This window comes from Sander lucioperca, chromosome 23 (genome assembly GCF_008315115.2).
Source record: "Sander lucioperca isolate FBNREF2018 chromosome 23, SLUC_FBN_1.2, whole genome shotgun sequence".
NCBI classification, from domain to species: Eukaryota; Metazoa; Chordata; class Actinopteri; order Perciformes; family Percidae; genus Sander; species Sander lucioperca.
This window is the reverse complement of record NC_050195.1, coordinates 17,599,710-17,619,725: the sequence shown is the minus strand read 5'-3', so window position 1 is coordinate 17,619,725 and position 20,016 is coordinate 17,599,710. Positions and strand designations below refer to the sequence as shown.

General features: G+C 42.6%; 1 protein-coding gene across 1 annotated transcript in view; it reads right to left on the bottom strand.

Moving 5' to 3' along the window:
• The window catches only part of reck (reversion-inducing-cysteine-rich protein with kazal motifs), a 68,866-nt gene that overhangs the window by 33,392 nt on the left and 15,458 nt on the right, over window positions 1–20,016 (bottom strand). Inside the window, exons 2-4 of the mRNA XM_031320466.2 lie at window positions 16,943–17,001; window positions 6,760–6,834; window positions 59–95 (exon numbers count right to left, since the gene is read on the bottom strand). Of these exons, the coding sequence (XP_031176326.1) occupies window positions 59–95; window positions 6,760–6,834; window positions 16,943–17,001 (171 nt within the window). The remainder of the gene's footprint in view (window positions 1–58; window positions 96–6,759; window positions 6,835–16,942; window positions 17,002–20,016) is intronic.

Here is a 20,016-nt window from a genome sequence, read left to right as displayed (position 1 = left end):
CCAGGAGATGCCAAAGTGAGAAATGTTAAAATGCTACACATTCAGGGTTTAGTATTACCTGGAAGTGTGGAGTTGATGCACATCCAAAGTTCATTCTGGAAGACAAAGGAGAAGAACAGGTTCATGTCAGTTTAGTAAAACATGTCCTCACTAATAGATTTTACAGTTATACAGTAAATACAATAGCTGATAACTTGAGCATGTTACACTAAGTGTGATATCGTGAAAGGGAACATTGTACATTTTAGCGCCATGTAGCAAAAATATTTCTCATTTCTTATAGAAGCAATGCTACTTCTCCTCCGGTCTCTTTAGCTTTAAGGTAACTGCCAACATTTGATAAAAGCCAGTTTCCAGTCAGACCAAGTCAAGTTTATGGTTGCGATCAGGGAAAAGTGGTTGGTTCAAATTAGGTTTGCATCTGATCAGATGGATTGCTGTAATGACACATGAAGATCGAGGCACAAATGGATCCAGAGTTCCATGAAGGGACTTTGGAGTTCACCGCTAACCATCTGGGCAGGAACTGGGACCACAAGTTCCATATCTGTCAATCGCCTGTTTGGAGCTGAGGTGGGACAGAGTGGCAGCCATGCTCTGAGAAACAGTACCATTTTAAATCCCAACCAAGACACATAGAAGTGAAATGAACTATTAAGACCATAATGTCTCAAACATGTAGAAACAAAATTACCTTTTATTGTTAGAGATGTTCCGGTATCGGCTCCGATACTGCCTAAAACGCTGGTATCAGTATCGGGAAGTACCGGAGTTAATGCACCGATCCGATACCACGTAATAAAGCCCTAAAGAAAATCTACGTTAAAGTAGTTTATTTATGTTCTTTTTCCGTTATAACTGACTGTCAAACTGCATAATAAAAGTGTTTTGTGTTTGTGTTTGTTCATGTTTCACAAAGAGTTTAACCTGAGCCAGACTGACAACAATGATAGAAATCATATCACATCCATACAGGGATAGTAGTATACAGTTGTTAAAACATAATAAAATATATGACACACTGGTATCGGATCGGTACTCGGTATCGGCCGATACGCAAGTTCAGGTATCAGAATCGGTATCGGGAAGCAAAAAATGGTATCGGACCATCTCTATTTATTTTGATAGTTTTCTATGGAGCCACAGATGTCTTAAAGGCCTCTCCACTGTCTTCACTCTCATACGGGAACAGGTGGAATGGGAACCATAGTAACAAGTGAGTTTTTATAAATAAATATGCAGTTCTACCCACCCTAAAAAACTCAACACGGGAATGGGATGGGACGGGAGTCATTCTTCCGGGATTGGGCTAGGACAGGAGTGGAAATCCACTACCGTGTCACTGTACAGTACATACTTTCAGGTTAGGGGTTTCTTTTGAAAATATATACTGAACACTTGAGGTGGAGGTAGCGCACTCTGTTGGGTTGGGAACCCAAGGGTTGCTGGTTCAACACCCCGTATGGAGTGTGGACTGGTAGCTGGAGAGATGCCGGTTAGGGGTGCAAGATATATCGATTCAATATCTTTACCGCGTTGCGCAATATTATATCTAGGGGTGCAAGATATTTCGACGCAATATCACGTTCCGCAATATTATATCGAAAGTGTCGATAAGTATGCAATATTTAGTTTATATTGTGTAGCGCGGCGTCCCGTCCGTTGAATGTGTGGCTTAGTTGTGTTTGATTTAGAGCCCGCTTGAAACGCTGTAATGATCATGTTTCATTGGCCAGTTACCGTGCCACTTGCACATGTTAGTGCACGTCAGCGCACGGGTCCACTACGTGACGGAGCGTACCACGTGTCTATCTATTTCTTCACTTACGCTGTCACTCTGTCGAAATATGCAGAGACAACAAAACGGAACGAATCAGAGAAGCGATAGAAAAGTTGTGTCCTGTTCTCTTGATTTATTTATTTTATACTGTCCAACCAGTAAAACATGTCCTGTTCTCTGTATTTATATATTTCATACTGTCCAACCAGTAAAACATGTCCTGTTCTGTAGACATGGTCCTTTATTTATTCATGTTGGACCAGTCCAATATGACTGTCTGAAATAAACATTGTGTTGTAAGAAAAATTGTCTAATTTGTTATGAATCTATTTTGTAATTTTACACGTTTAAAAATATTGAAATTAATATCAATATCGCAATAATCATAATCGATGTCGCAATATCACATTTTGTCAATATCGTGCAACCCTAATGCCAGTTCACCTCCTGGGCACTGCCAAGGCACCGAACCTCCCCAACCGCTCAGGGCGCCTGTTCAGCAGTTGATGAATGTTGGTTTCTCTAATTTCACAAAGAACAAACATTACATTCCCTGGATCTGTTGAAAAACAGGAAAACATATGAATCCTATGTCAGGTTTGTGGTGAAATGTTGTGGAATTAATCATCACAAACAAGCTTGTCTGTCTCCTCCGCCTGAGGGACAGAGAGACACAGAGAGGGCCAGCAGCACAGAGACACATGGAAAAAGAAGAGAAGAGAAGTCCCTTTCATGCTCTTATGTTTTTACAGAACAGTTTTAAAGTTACTGTTAACACTCCCACCGTGTCTCTTGGCGGGGGAACAAAGGTTCCTATCAGCTGGCATCAGCAGCGTTTGTGGTGCAGAGCAAGGAGTATCAGCGTCATTACATGAAGCATAAACATGATCTGTGATCAAGCAGGGGCCAATGATAGAAGAACATGACAGGAAGAATAATGTTGCAGTTTAGATGAGCCAATGCAGAAATCCCTTTGGTCGACCCTGAGAGCCAGGGCGTTTGTGTGCATGTGTCTGATCAAAGTTTTCATTTTGTCTCTTTTTTGTTACAGGGTGATACGATTAAGAATTCAACATTAGACCAACTAAGTGTTTTTCTCTTCAGGTCAGAAAAGGCCTGGATTCAACTGTAGTGAATACAGTAGAAACATACAGTATCTGTGCATAGTTAAAGCTTTAGTGCATAACTTTTCTGTATTAATGAATGTCCTATCAGCTCCACACAACTCTCTCTGTATCTTTCAGTATGACTATGTTCAGAACATTGAGGTGTCCGGTGACTTTCCCGCGCAGAAACTCGAGTGAAGATAATGACGTCTTCTGAAGAGTCCGTCATGTTTTTTCAGCCCGCAATCAGCTGACAACTCAACTGTCTCCATGACATTTGTTTTGTCAAATGACCGTTTTTAGGGACAAAAATGAACTTTCACGCCCATCAATTTCATCTTATAATCGGTGTGTAAATCTGGCCCAAAGTAGGGTAACAAAACCAACATTGTGACAGCACTAAAAGCTAAATGCAATCAGTTACATGTTTATGAATAGCATTTTGTTCCCAATTCAGTCAGACCATCGACTGCAACCACGCACGCATACATGTGCATCGTGTATGTACTGTAAACAGTCTACAGTGTTTCTGCATCAGTTCAGCTGAATAACAACACACATGTTGGACACATGTTCATTTAACTGTGTGTGTGTGTGTGTGTGTGTGTGTGTGTGTGTGTATGGTTCAGCCAGGTGCTCCAGTATTCTGGTAACCGCAACCACCAACCCACTTCCTGCTGAAGTCTAATGAGAGAGTTGATTCTAATATAAGTAACCCAACACGAAATCACAAGATTCCATAAATGACTCCCAACAGTTTGGATTTTTGTAGTTTCAGTTTGGATTTTCACAACATGCAGCACTGGAGAACATACTTCCTCCAGTGAATTAAAGGACTCCAGTCTTTTCCTCCCGTGCACAATTACAGACTGAGCCTTTCATTACTGATGCAACAATCCAACCTGGACTGCAGAAGGAAACATGTTACACTACGGTTAGCATATTAATAATGTTAGCGATCAGCAGCTGACAGGCTTCTGGGCTAACATTTGCAATTAGGTCTGTTGGCAGATATCTGTTAGCAGCTGCACTCTGCTCTGGAGAGGTTTAACCATGCTAGTTGAAGGTTTATTTTATCCGTTTTATTTATAGGATCCATTTACCATCGTGTCCCAGAGCTTTCAACCGTAACAAACGGACCTCACCGTGTCAGCTGAGTTATGTTTAAACTCTTCACTGGTCTGCACACTTGTAGGACTTCTTGTCCGTGTTGATCTGATGAAGACAATAGGGGCTTTCCGACCGGATAGTACTTATACTTTTTAGAGGAAAAGTACTTCTAAGAACTACTCTCCCCCAAAATCATTTTTTCCATTTGCATTCCCACTGGCCAAGTGGCCATAGGGACTGGTAGGAGGGGTAAGGGAGTGACCCAAGCACAGCAACGGTCTTTATAGCGTTAAAATCAGAAAACAAATACACCAAAAAAAGTATGAACTAAATACTAAATCTAATGTATATAGCATATTTGTCATAATTTAAACAAGTCTCCCGAAGAGAAAAGGGTATCTCTCTCTCCCCCGCCTCTGCCTGCTGCACTGTGTGTGTGTGTGTGTGTGTGTGTGTGTGTGTGTGTGACTGCCCGGTCAGCGAGGTTGTCAAGCCTGCAGGGCATGCTTGTGGAGTTTAACTCCGAAAAGACAGTTAACCACAGGTTCCTGTTAATCTTATGATGGACATGTGTTGTCATATTTAAACAAACGATCCGTCAACGACGAAATAAAAGCCTCTTATTTACGAGAGCGGTCTGAGAGACCTCCAGCTTACAGTGAGGTGTCTGAGCATGACTGGCCGAGCGATGAGCTAGCGGCCGGGGCAGGCGCTTGCTGGCTGTCGCCTCACTTCATGGAGCTTCTGAACTCCGAAAACTTTGAAGCAAATTGTCAATTCGGCATCAATTTACACAAGACTATTCGAAATCTAAACAGTTCATTTCTTGCCTAAAACGTTGTCAGAAGTGAATTTAATGATGACTAAGATGGTGAAAATTGTTAAAAATGTCCCGTTGTTGGTTGTTGCTCTGTCTGCAAGTTCTGAGTTGGCAGTGGGCGTGACTTATAAGTTCGACCAATCAAGTACACCTAGGAAAAGGGAAAAGGGAAAAGACCCTGCTCTGAAGTAGGAGCTAAAAAAGTACGCTACTGAGGCCAGAGGAACTTAAAAATCACCACATTTTTCCTGTCGGAACACGACGACAAAACGTGTTCTAGGAACGCTTAGTTCTAAGAACTGCAAAAATCCCTCCGGTCGAAAAGCCCCTTATGTGACACAGCTAAAAGCTCTGGAACTGTCATACTTCCATGAACCTCTAACTATGAGTTCCCATGAATAATCACTGAGCAGCAGTGTTGTAATGTAACGGAGTACAAATACTTCGTTACTGTACTTAAGTAGAAATTTCACGTATCTGTACTTTACTTCGCTATTTAAATTTATGTCAACTTTCACTTTTACTCCACTACTCCGTTATATTTCCACTAAGCATCTTCGTTACTCGTTACTAAAAAAATAAAATTAGAAGAAATGTGTGCGACTGCAATAAGGGAGGTTTGGCGAATCACTGCTCCTAGATTGCATTATGCACGCTCCACACGCCGCGCGCTCTATTTCAGCGCTTGTTTGTTGCTAAAGGAGGAGAACGCACAACTGAAACTGCAATGGAAGCACGAGCACCTACTGGAGGACCTCCCGTTATCGTAGACGACCACCCCGACGATAGTGGTGAACTCGGTGAACAGTTTAGTGGTGAAGATAACGTCATACACCTGTGGCCGTATTTGCAAGAAATGTTTCTGTACATTGGAATGAAAGATTCTTCCTACCGGATGATTAAGAAGACATGGGAACCCTGAATATGCTTTATGCTTTACTATAAGAAAGCCACAATAAAGTTCACAATAAAAGTTCTAACTGCTTGCTTTTTAAAAAAAAAAAAAAAACTTTTTACTTTTACTTCAAATACTTAAGTACATTAAATATCAGAAAATTACTTTTGATACTTAAGTACAGTCTATATCAGATACTTTAAGACTTTTACTTAAGTAATATTCTAAAAGGTAACTTTCACTTCTACCAAAGTCTTTTTCTAGTATGATACTTGTACTTTTACTCAAGTATTGCTTTCTAGTACTTTATACAACACTGCTGAGCAGCACTCCTGTAATGGTACTGCTCAGCTTGGTTGGCTGCTGAAAGCCAACATGAGTGTGATGTTTCCAAGTGAATACAGCTTACAGAGGTCGGTTACAGGGCCGCCGTCCTTCATTTTAGCCGATTTGACATGTATAATCAGCGGGGCGGGCACTGCCAGCAGTCAGACTCAAATGACCAATCTGATTGGTGGAGTGCTAACCCGGAAACAGGGAGTGGAATGAGCGTGACTAGAGTCTCTCAAAATCTGATCTTTTAAACTGACCTTTGTCGATCTGAAATGAAGACAGATTCAGCAACTGCGCGGCCTATTTCTCACTTAAAATGTTTTCAGAAACACGTTTCGGTGAACTATTTTAGTACAATATGAGATTGTATTCTGAACAAGCCGCCATGACAGTCTGTCTTTGAATTTCCGGAGAAATAAGATCCATGTGACGCGTTCGTCCAATCAGCTGCCTGTTTTCATTTTTGGGCGACAATACAGATTAGCACCGCCTGCTGTTATGGAGACGTATTACGTCTCGTCTCTTCGGTGTGTTCTGAGGCACTTTTTTTATCAACTAGGGGAGACTGATCAGTCCAACTGCCTTTTCTGCCGACGGTCGGCCGTCTGGTTGGTGAGTAAGCAGCTTTAAGACCAATCACTGCATCCCTTTGAACCCCAACCAGGTGAAAAGAATAACTACAGCTAGTGTAGTTGTAATAGAGGGAGGGACTCACCATCAACTCTGGACAGTAACTGGGTAACCTCTGGAGGAGATGCTTCAGACGAGACTCACTCTTTATCGTGGCGAGCTGTGAGACAGGAGCAAAACACAGATTAACATAACATGTTCTATATTCATGTGCCTCCTAGAAACCCCAAAAAAACAGCTGATCGCACCGACATCATACACTGTGCACTCTCCTGGAGTCAGGGCGACTCCAGTGTCCACAAATAACCTTAGAAAGCTTAGAACAGAAAGACACTTCAGATCTGTTTCTTCAGTATCTACAGTAATACAGGTACATCCATAGTTACAGTGCAACATGACTTGTGCAGGTGGTGTACATCATTTACCAAAATGTTAAAAGAATGAAATAAATAAAATGAAATAAGGCAAAAAGACTGGGCTAAGTTAACTTTATACCTAAATAATAATGTGAAACCTGGTTTGAAAATATCAAAATGAATTTATTCCAAAAGAAAAAGGACAAAATCCATTAAATACATTTCTCTTTGACACTATTTGACTATTCTTCCTCTTCGTTTTTAATACTGACACGATAGCGGCTTTAACACAAAGTTCCACATCAGCTGCAGTCATCCTGGTTGTTTTTTGGAAAAAATAAAACGGCTCCACGCCGCTCCTCTATACGTTCATCGTCTCAAACACGCCCCATAGTACATCAACGCTTGTGATTGGGCCGGAGCGTCTCAGGACGCTGGAAATCTGTCCAAAGCGGAGGAGGACCAGACGTGTCTGCCAGAGCAAATACAACACAAGCTCGCAGATTCATCTGGTTCCCAGGGATCTGCAACACCGACTCTATTATTACCCTGTGCTGTTCAGAAGAATTACTTAATTAAGTCTACTTTTTCACTCCGTGTTATTTTATACACACAGGGGACCAGTGACATGCAGCTGGAGAGATGTTGGAGTGATGGGAAGATGGGGCTGCCCATGGCCAGGCGCCCCCTGAGCAGTTAGGAGGGAGGGGCCCAGGAGAACTCTTCCTGGTCGGCGCTGGACTGGAACCAACCACCTTACAGTATAAATATATGATATGACTAGGGACTAGGTTTAAAGGGTCCAATCAATTCACTCTCAGAACCTCTGTCAATGTTAGATGATTCGGGAAAATCCCAAACTGCTACAGCTGACTCCCACCCTGACCGGGTTCTCTGACTGTTACTGTCAACAATCCAGGAGTCTTTAGAATGGACTTAACGGTGGTCTTATCAATGTGAATGCCCGTGCAACTATGGCTATTGCCTACGTAGCAGTGCACATGTTGCTAGGATACGGCTGTCTTGATAAAGTGTAGCTAATCATTTGTCATCCGCAGCGACGTTATAATGGAGGATCAGAGGAAAAGAACAGGGCATTTCATGGACATCGAGATGGTGAGAGGTAACGACAAATCACGGACGGACCGCGTGTTGTCAGGACCACACCACCATCTGAACAGACCCAAGTCACATCTGCATTAGAGGATGGATACCCGACCCGAGCCCGACGGGACCCGACGGGACCCAACGGGCCAGGCCGGGTTCGGACAGATATTTAGAAATGATGTTCGGGTCGGGCTCGGTCACATCAGCGCGATAAGGCATTGAACATTGTGTGTGTGTGTGTGTGTGCGCGTGCGCGACCTGTGTTAACGTGCGCTTGTTGCCCCGTGTGCGCTGATGCGCTCATCTGTTGACATTTCCGAATGCCTTCCTACAGTTGCTTAATAAAAGCGGGCTTTCCACACAAACAAACGTACATGTGTCATTAGTATGAGAAAAAAAATGAGATTTTAACTGTGTCGGGCTCTGACATAAATATATTAATGCCTGTCGGGCTCAGGTCGGGTTCGGTTAGTGCTCTGTCGGACGTGGGCCGGGCTCCGACAGAAAAATGCGGCCCGATAACCACTCTAATCTGCATGTACGTTAATATGCCTACCAGCTAATTAGCTAGCTTAGCTAGCTTGATAACTGACATTAGCAGTGAACGTTTGTTTGGTCGCTCGCTCAACAACTTGCGGTGAAGGACAAGACGTGTGCTCATGTTTGTAAGTTAGCTAGATGAAAAGGAAACTTTAGCAGGAAAGCTAATGTGAGTTGTCGTTCACAGTTTGTAGCTCTTCTTTTTACTCATTTTAAAGTGCAGCTCTATTATTGAGTCATTGGAAGTGATGCATGTAGTACATCACATTCACTTTGATCCATGAGATGTGTTGCACCTTCAGCCATAATGTTTTCCTACACAGAGGAATGTGTCCAGGCCATGGGAAAGTGTCAGTCCCAACACACACACACACACACACACACACACACACAGCCTGGGATAATGCAGCCGCTGCCAACAGCCTCTGGCTGAAGTGTGAAGTCATGAAACCAAGTGGGTGAGATTTACAGCTTCACACACTCACAGAGATCTCTTCCCTTTCACAGCTATGAGACATGACAGTGATTCCAAACACTGCCTTTGAAAATTGATAGGCAAAGAATACCAAAGATGCTTGATGGTCTGCAGTCACAGTGTCGTGATTTGTATCCCCTCTAAGCAATGTGTCTTTTTCGGTGTCTATATGCTTTGTGGGAAAATAAAACCATTGGTTAAACAATAAACAAATATCACCCATTGGCAACTCTTGAGCAGTGGCAGAGCTTTGCTCTCTGTGAACGACAATACTGTGTGTTGTTTGGTGCAGCCCAGAGGTTTCTCAACTGTGAGGCATGGGAAGGCCGACGGGGGGAGGAGGGAGAGACGAAAGGGTGGGGTGAAAGGGATGGGTGTGTTGGTAAAATGAAGGCAAGTTAGTTATTGTAGTTTGGCTGCTGAACACCGTCAGCAGAAAGCGGCAGCAGCGGCTGAGGCGACATCCGTTTATCGGTGTTTTAAGCCTCCAACGTCTCCTAGGTCGTCGCACTAGGATTAGGCAATGGTTAGGGTTAGGGTTAGGGTTAGGTGCCTTGAAGTCAATGGTTGCAGCGCTGCCTGGAAGGAGACGTTGGGGGCTTAAAACACCATTGAGCGCGACATCCACACTAATACGTTTTCCTTTTAAACCACGTAACTTCTGCTTGGTTTACAGCTGGCGTCCTCACTACTCTGGTGTTTAAAACCCCTAAACGGAGACATTTGAAAGCTCTGCTGACTCTGTTTTAGTTTGTAAACTCAGAGGTTGGGTTCTATTCTGGACAGGCAGCAACGGAGACCTTTGGAAACGATGGTCTCCCACGTCTGCTCCCTGATTGGGTCTCATCAGTCATGACGTGTCCCTCCCTGATTGGTCAGGCCCCTCTCATGTAACCCTTTTGCAAAAAAAACAAACAACATCAGCTTTGACTACCGGTGGTAGGGATAGGGTTAGGGGGGTTAGGGTTATGTGATTTCAGTTGTATTAGGGGTTAGGGTTAGGGTTATATGATTTCAGTTGTGTTAGTATGGACCGAGATTAGTTCTGGAAACTGTGCTAAAAGGCATTTTGATGAGGAAAATCGTTTAAAATCGCCGGTTTAAAATCATAAAAAGTCCCTGCTTCTAACTGCAGAACTTGCCTGACAATAAAATAGAAATTGAACTCCTGAGAAGATTACATTTAGTCGGTTTGTCTGTTGGTTTGTTTCTTCTGTCCGCAGGATTACTGAAAACATGCACGGTTTTAACGAGACTTTTCTGGAAGAGTGTAGCCTGGGCCAAGGAAGAACCATTACATAGAGACATAGTGGATCATTAGGCAGCTACAGAGACAAATTATTTCTATTTCTTTTCCAGAGATGGAATAAAATACATTTACTCACGTTACTGTATTGATAATGTCACTACTATATGAGTAGTTTTGTTGTGTGTTTTGTATTTTTCAAGTAATTTTTAAAATCTGTATTTTAAAATGTACTTGATTATGTTTTGAGTGAAGGATTGTATTTCGCTACATTACAAATCCTATCCGTTACTGAGCAAAGAAATCACGCCCAGAACCACTACACTAGACCTGGGCATTCTTTTTTTTTTTTTTGTGCCAACATATGCAGCTTCTTCTTCTCTGGTTGCAACTCAAAAAAGAAGTAGAAGAAGAACTGCAGTGTGTTCTCTTAATACAACCACAGTCGATGTGTCGGCGAGCCGCAAACTGAGCGGGTGACGTGAAAGAGCTGTTATCCCTCAAAAACGTTAGCTCATGGGAAAGAAAGAGAGGTCGATACAGAGTGCCGAGTTTTTAACCAAACATGGACTTCTAAGTATTTATTTACTGAAGTCAAAGGTAAAGCCGTGTGCTTAGTTTGCGGAGCAGCCCGGTCTCACGGCAGTTTGTGTAAATGTCACGTTATTTTTAATCTATTGATACGTGTTCACGGGGACGTTTTTCTCGTTTTTTACGTGGTGGCCAGCACGAAAATGTGAAGTAATGTATTTCAATGGGAAGCATATTTCATGGTCACAGCACGAAAATGGTAGGGAGTAGTATAAAAAGCCGAACATCCGCGTAGGGAGGCTGGTCGGGGGGGTGGATGGGTCAAACAACACAGGACTTGGCGTTTTGTTTCCCGTAGTCTTCCTAATCACAACTGTCCCGTTATTGTCGCGCGTCCCCAGCGGCCGTCTCCCGGCGTGTGAGGCGCCCTTTCCCCGTAGTGTTTTTCCTAAACCCAACCTCCACCATCCCGTTATTGTGGCGCGTCCCCAGCGGCCGTCTCCCGGTGTGTGAGGCGTCCTTTCCCCGTAGTTGCGTCCCCAGCAGCCGCCTTGCGGCCGTCTCCCAACATATGAGGCATCGTTTTCGGCCGTCTCCCGGCGTGTGAGGCGTCCTTTCCCCGTAGGGTATTTCGTGCTGGCCACCGCGTAAAAAACGAGAAAAACGTCCCTGTGAACACGTATCAATACATTAAAAATAACGTGACATTTACACAAACTACCGTGAGACCGGGTTTTGCGGAGAACAGATCGCTGTGTTTAAAGGATTATAATTTGAATCGCCACTACAATACTAAACACGCAGAGAAATACAACAAGTTGAATGCTGGAGAGCGGGCACGGACATCTGAAGCTTTGCTAGTTACACTGCAAAAGCAACAAGGCATCCAGGGATGCAGCAGCTTTGTGATATCCCACAAAATCGCCAAAAACAGTAAGCCATTTTTATTAAAGAGTGTTTGGTGGACTCTGCTGCGCTAATATGCCCAGAGAAAAAAGAGACGTTTGAGAACGTGCTGCCTGACATAAAATTAATATTGAGCAGAATTGAGTTTAGCCTATTCAGTTCAGTTCAGTTCAGTATTGGTCCAGCCCTCCACAACAGTCCCTGTTTCTCATGTGGCCCCTCGGGAAAATTAATATATATATATATATATATATATATACACACATCTCATACGGGCTACCTAGGTGTGTAGAAGCTAGCTGCTAGTCTGGGCTGTGAACATTAGGGTCTAACCCATTATTTTTCTTTAATTAAAAACAAAATAGTTTTGGATTTATGACCCCTTGTCTTATTTTCACTACTTGGGAGAGATCCCCCCCGCCCCGTTTTACAGTTTTTATTTTAATGTAACTAAGTAACTTTTACTTAAAGTACATTTTAAATGAACTACTTATTACTTTTACTTGAGTACTTTTTTCAGATAGGTATTTTTACTTGTTCTTGAGTAATATTTCATCAAAGTATTGGTACTTTTACTTGAGTACAATATTTTAGTACTTTCTCCAACTCTGTTCTTTTCTGTGCTTAATGTCCTCTTGTTTGTGCACTGGAATGGCTGAATGTGCTTTGTTTAGCATTGTAAATCTGCTCTATTTCTATTTGTTGTCACAGTTTTGCTGCTGCAACGGTGACCTGTCCCCGATGGACTACTGAAGTCTTCACAAGGGTAAAAAGGAGAACTGTAGCACGAATCATTTAGTCTTCAGCTGCTCATACTGTGTCTGTAATCAGGTGTCCTTGGACTGTTCTTCAGATGACAGTAACTTCATCCACAGCTTTTCCAAATGCCCTTTCATCGCTGCTGAACTGACAAAACTGAAAAACACAGCAGCAAACACAGCGACAGTGATTTGTTGGCAGATAATCCAAGAAGAACTCTCTCTGATGCAACAAAAGACCAACGGGCCAAGCAGGCCATGTGTCAGACCCTCTCAGGCTGTATCCAGGCTGGCAGACTGACAGGCTCTCTCCTCCAGCGCGGCAGGCCAAGGAAAAACACTTTAGTACAATCATGGCGGCGGGGTTAACAAAATCAGCTGACTCTGTTCATAAGTGCTTCATGGCAGGGGTCTTTGACATTTTTTAAACCAAGGACCCCTTAACTGAAAGAGAGACGCAGCAGGGACCCCCTACTACATATAGTGTATAATATGAAGTTTCATATTAAACTGGGCCTACAATAACATGTAGGACGGCCTAAAGCCTTTATACATACCCTTTTTGTGCATGTAATACTAAGCTGTTAAAGGTCCTATGACATGCTGCTTTTTGGATGCTTTTATATAGGCCTTAGTGGTCCCCTAATACTGTATCTGAAGTCTCTTTTATATAGACCTTAGTGGTCCCCTAATACTGTATCTGAAGTCTCTTTTATATAGGCCTTAGTGGTCCTCTAATACTGTATCTGAAGTCTCTTTTATATAGGCCTTAGTGGTCCTCTAATACTGTATCTGAAGTCTCTTTTATATAGGCCTTAGTGGTCCCCTAATACTGTATCTGAAGTCTCTTTTATATAGGCCTTAGTGGTCCCCTAATACTGTATCTGAAGTCTCTTTTATATAGACCTTAGTGGTCCCCTAATACTGTATCTGAAGTCTCTTTTATATAGACCTTAGTGGTCCCCTAATACTGTATCTGAATGAGCTTTCCTTAGGATGTGCCATTTCTGTGTCTGTAGCTATTGAGGAGGAGAGAAGGGGTCAAGGTGGAGAGTGGGGGTGTGGCCTTGACCAACTGCCATTTTGCTCGTTTGAAAGCCATGATGCCTCTCTGTCATGGGTGGGCCAAATTCTCTGGGCGGGCAAAGCAGAGAAAGGGGAGGTAACCTTCCTCCTTATGACATCATAAAGGGAAGATTCTAGATCGGCCCATTTGAGCTTTCATTTTCTCAAAGGCAGAGCAGGATACCCAGGGCTCGGTTTATACCTATCACCATTTCTAGCCACTGGAGGACCATAGGCAGGCTGGGGGAATGCATATTAATGTTAAAAAAAACTCATAAAATGACATTTTCATGCCATGGGACCTTTAAAATAGCCTAATAAGTGTTGGCATGATTTTATAAATCCTGTTTAAATGTTAAATTCCTCAGGATGAACTGTCTCTGTGGATGGCTACTTTAGTGACTACCTTACCTATAGGCCAGTAAGCAGTAGGGATTGTAGGGATGTTGGATTCATGTTAAGACTAATTTTGGAATGTTTTCTTAAAAACTTTTAACAATAATTTGGACCCTGCATTGACTGTGAGGACCCCCTAGGGGTCCCGGACCCCCTGTTGAGGATCTCTGCTTTTAACAATTAACAGGTTCAGCATGTGGATCGAAACAAAGTTCATGAGATAAGCTAATGTGTGCTATTCATGCTGTTAAATGTGCAGCTTGGCGACTGTAACATTTCCTCTGACGAGGTTTAGGCTTGTATTAAACTGGGCTGCATTCAGCCAAGCACCACACTAGCCCCATCTGGTTTTCTCTCTCATTTCTGCCGCTGCTCCTGCAGTCAGGACTGACTTCAAAATAAAAGTGAGATTTCACGTTCATTCAATAAGTCAGTCAGTCTTTTACCTGTTTAATAAAGAATATATATAGTCTGTCAATAATAAATACATAAATAAAACTAAATGAAGAAAACAGTAATAATTTAAAATGAAAAACTACTGCCTGCAAACTGTATTTCAGAGAGAAATTGAATTTCAATAGTGTGAATAATTAATTAAACTAAGTAATAAAGAATGCATTTCCAAAGACCAATGAAAATCAGAATGACAGCAGAGCAGCTCAGAGTGTCACTCAGACTATATCAGGACATTCTGATGTGGAATTTCAAAATGAAAGCCTCCTAATTTGTCATGTACGAGCTGCATTCCCTCTGAATTCAGATGAGTTCGCTAGAATCATCTCGCGCATCAATATTGCCCTACAAAGCAAAAAGGCAGTAACTACGCAGAGTGCAGAACTGAGAAAAATGACTTTAAAGTTATCCTGTCATCCAGCTAAGTAGTTGTAGGTAGATTATTGGACATGTGACTGTTTTTGTTACTTTATATTAGCTTATTCTTTGTACATATCAATCCTCATATTTAATTTGATATTTTACCCCTATTTTGCAGTTACTGTATTCTTGCTTTGTATTACTTACCAAAAACGTGGCACCATACCAAGGAAAAAGGCAGTAACTACAGATTCTTCAAAAACTATTTTGCCACAACTTGGGCTCTGGGTGTGTTAGATACACTGTATTTGAAATAATTGGAACCATTTGTTTTCCTGAACATGGATATACCAAAACCAACACTAATTTGACCATTTTAGGTCAATATTTTCCACCCGGAAGCTGTTCTGGTGCTGAAACGGCTGCTTAAAGTCTCACATTGCTAAGCTAGTTATCAAGTTATCCTGTCATCCAGCTAAGTAGTTGTAGGTAGATTATTGGACATGTGGCTGTTTTTGTTACTTTATATTAGCTTATTCTTTGTACATATCAATCCTCATATTTAATTTGATATTTTACCCCTATTTTGCAGTTACTGTATTCTTGCTTTGTTTCACTAGGGCTTTTTGCAGTTACTGTACAAACGACTACCATTTTTCTCCAAAACGACACACATTTGAGATAAGATGTTTTGTCACATAACAAAGGATGCCTTGAATGTCATGAAAATGATAATAACTCATTTTTGACCAAAAATGCAGTTACTGCCTTTTTGTTTTGTAGGGCAGAATAGGTTAAATCAAACTGATGTTATTCTAGAGAAAATATGAAGATATCAAGGTGTACATCACGGCATACACTAAAATTCTGAGATATTATGTATAAGCCATATCGCCCAACCCTAACAGACAGACAGACAGAGAATCCCTTTGATTTAGAGTAGATTTGTAACGTGCAAATAGCACGCAGAGGTCAGATTTGTTGGTGAGACTGGAGGCAGTGGGAGGACAGAAGAGGTGAAAGGGAGACCCAGTTCATTTCAAAGCATACTTGTGTGAAAAAGCCTTTAGTGTCTCCAGAGTGAGCGGTGTGACTGTGTCTGATGAATGTCCTCCAGTGATGTCACTTGAGTCAGCGTCGGTTGAAGACGTACACGTCTGAAAAGTCAAAATCTCTGGTGATCTGAGCACACCTCTGCTGCAGGAGACATTAGCTGCTGCTAGCAGGACACACCTCAATCTCTGACTCTACTGTCCGCCGTTGCATTGTGGGTAATGTAGGCGCCAGGTTTGGACAAGATTAAATAAGCATCAGTCTAAACCTGAGATGTGTCTCTGGAAGTTCTGACTGAAGGCATATTTGAGGCTGAAACTGATGGTGTAGGTCAGTTGGACCATCCCGATATTAAAAACACTGATATATCAAACCCTCTGACCCTGAATACTATCACAGTATCACATAAGCAATACGAATACTTGTGGCCGGGTTACTCACAGTCAAATTCAAGGTAAAAAATAGAGTAAGAAAAAAGCTATTTAATAAGTGTATAAAAGTAACATAGCTACACAGCAACAAATAAAAAAGTTAAGAAGTAAAGTGGGATATCACTCTCTCTTTCTCTCCCCAGCGTTTCTTTTTTTTGAGATGTCTCATCCCTTTCTACACTGCTTTTTCTCCATCTTCCTCTTTCATCTAATCATTTTATCTGTTTTCTTTCTTTCTTTGGCTAGCAAAGTGGTGATGTCAGCCAATAAGAGCACAGTAGGTTCTGTCCCCACTTCAAAAGCAGGAGGAAGGTTTGAACTCTCTTTCTGCAGAGAAAAGCTTACTTTACGACCATAAAGAAGGACATGGAGGCTTCAGAAGACAGAAAGGGGGGGGGGGGGGGAAGGGCATCACCTGCTCCCAATTGAAACAGAGTGAGACTTTTTTTCTGCACTTGAAAGAACCAAAAGACAAAAAAAACTTTGCACCACTCCCCTTCAAAAAACCTCTATTCATAGGCCGCCTATAATGGGCTGAGGAGTGGGCTTGTGTGTGTGTGTGTGTGTGTGTGTGTGTGTGTGTGTTTATACCTGGTCACAAGCTTCTTTGCAAGGCGACAACTCGACAGCATGTTGGCAGCAGGAGGGATCTGCAGACAGATGCACAGAGGAGTCAGTTGTGATGCTGCTGTTCGGGCATTAGTTTACAGTTCACAGCATTATCACAGGATGAACACCAGGTGAAAAGGCTCACAGTCAGTGATCCTTCAGACATCGACTGGGTCTAGCTGTGGGAGGATTCGGTGAAGATATAAACATCCTCTGACACACTGACTTGTAAGACAACATTTTATATCAGCCACATAAATAATCTGTACTTTTCTCATAGCTGGACAGACATAACAGGGCTCCAGACTAACTTTTTTCACCAGGAGCACAGTGGCCCCCAACTGAAAATTTTAGGGGCGCAACCAGAAAATTTAGGGGCACACACCGTAAATCAACATGCTAACCAAATATTCACATTTCTACTAATTTCCACTGTATTACTAACAAATACTTTGATAACAGATGCAGAAATTACAATGTGCTGTTTCAAATTCAGTGTCACTTTTGAAGATGCAGCATAGAAGGAACCGACAGCACCACCGCTGTCATGAAAAACAAAATATATACCAGCTCTAGTTTACAATTACAATGAATTCAACTTAAAATTAAACATGCATTGTTTAGGCTAATACTAAACCAATATCGGTACCGATATCTGAAACTCGGTTCCGTTACCCAACGGTACCTTTTTTTTGGTACTTTCCCTCTATAATTACAAAACAATTATTTCAGTGGTAAAAATGATTGTCAAACCTATTTATCCTATGTACTTAGAACATTATGTTATTTTATTAGAATATGTTACACTCTAAAGAAATAAAAAAAAAAAAAAAATCTCTGTCAATTTTCAGAGAGGACAGATAAGCTTGAGCTTACGCGCTCTCAGGTACCGAAATTTCGACGTTTAACGTGTAAAAAAGGGGGCAAATTTACTGGTCGCACATGTGCGACTGGATGTAAAATTCAGTCGCACACAGTCTGGAGCCCTGCGTAATAAACACACAGATGAAACACGGCCCGGCCCAGGTTCAGGTTCAGGTTCCAGGAAAGGGCTGGCTCAGTCTCCCTGCATGTGGACGTCACACTCTGTAACACAGGGACGCTGAGCTGAGCCCTGCAGGCAGCTCTGTCTCTGCTCCTGTCTTTTTTTTCATCCGAGGCTTAAAAAGGACCCCAAATTACAAACATGAGTCAGGACGTGGTTAGTCAGGTGGAATCCTCCGGCTCTCAGGGTCATGATTCAGAAGAAGGGGGGCAAATGAGAGGGTTGAGGGGGGACGGGGTAGTTTCAGGCTCTTACTCAACTGGGCCAAACCATTCGCTGCTCAATGAAACACAGCCGGCAGTGAAGTTGACAGAGGTCACTGCTGGCGGGGGCACAGAAAGTATTAATAAAGTTACCTCGCATTCAAGGTGCAAACATTAACTTTTTTGTCCACAGGCCAAATGGCTAGAGAATGTTCACATGTTACCAGCCACTTCATAGATTACATTTGTTTTGTTTTTTGGCTTATGAGTGAAGCTAATCTACCAGCCACTTGCATATTTTACCTGCATTCATTTGTTACAGTCGTCTGTCCATACAAGAATGACAAAATATTAAGTGACCCACATCACTGCTCTTTAATCAAACAGAAGTTACTCAACGTAAGTCATGGGGAAAGAAAGAAAGCTAACGTTGTGTCTCTACAGCAGTGGAAAAACAACCTCTCCGCTGCTGCGTAACTTCACAATGCTCTCTTTGGAAATGAAATTAATACCTTCTCCAGATCACAGCTGGCTGAGGTTTGGTAAAGAGTTGCAGTGCGTGTTGATAGGCTTGATTCTTTGCAGGGTTTCTGCATGTGCACCAGGTTCAGTTTAAGCTGTTTAATGAAATGCCAAAGTAGTGTTATCCTGATTCGTTTTTGGACCTTGGAGTAAACTGAACTGTCCTTGCAACTCTGACTCACCAGCACCAGTGAATACACCAGTGGGAGGAGAGGACGAGAACGTGGATAAGAACATGGACAGGGAGGAACTCTTGGCAAACTCCAGGCAGCAAAGCCATGAGAGAACGTGAGGAGAGAAATGTTGCTAGGCTGAAGACACTGGCAAAAGCAGTTCCTCCAGGAACCAGAAGGCACAAGTGGGCCTCTCTCAAGCATCATGTGCTGATTAGAGCACTGAAGCTATGACTCAGTTACTAGACACACATTTTGTCAATCAGGAGGAAGGCCCCCAGCAACCTCATGTTCCAAAGGAAACACTGATAACTATAATTGAAAGTGCTGCTGAGATATTTCAGTAAAGAGCAAGCGTGTCAGCTAGAGTAAGGGCGCTGACACACAGAGCCGATTATCGGCCGTCGGACGTCCGAGGAGCCGTCGGCCTTCATTTTGGCCGACCCGACATGTTCAGTCGGAGACAGGGCAGTCGGGACTCACCCGGAAATGGCGAGTGGATGAGCCTCTCAAAATCTGACGAAAATCTTTTAAACTGACCTTTGTTGATCTGAAATGAAGACAGATTCAGCAACTGCGCAGCCTATTTCTCTCTTAAAATGTTTTCAGAAACACGTTTCGGTGAACTATTTTAGTACATTATGAGATCGTATTCTGAACAAGCCGCCATGACAGTCTGGCTGTGAATTTCCGGAGAAAAAAGAACCACGTGACGCCTTCGTCCAATCAGCTGCCGGTTTTCATTTTCTGGGAAACAATCATAGACTGTTAATGGAAACAATACAGAGCAGCGCCGCCTGCTGCTATGGTGACGTATTACGTTTCGCGCACGCGCAGAGTGTATGATCAAGTCGGCGTCTCTTCGGTGTGTTCTGAGGCACTTTTTGGACCTCGGGGACCCGACTGATCAGTCCGACTGCCTTTTCTGCCAACGGTCGGCCGTCTGGTTGGTGTGTAACTACCTTTAAAGTCAGTAGGATTCATCCTCTCGGCACTATGAAGTCTATACCCAATGTCATGGCAATCCATGTAACAGTTGGATTTCAATCTGGACCAAAGTGTTGGACCGACCTAACCCCTAACCCTAACCCCTAACCCTAACTCATATGGTCA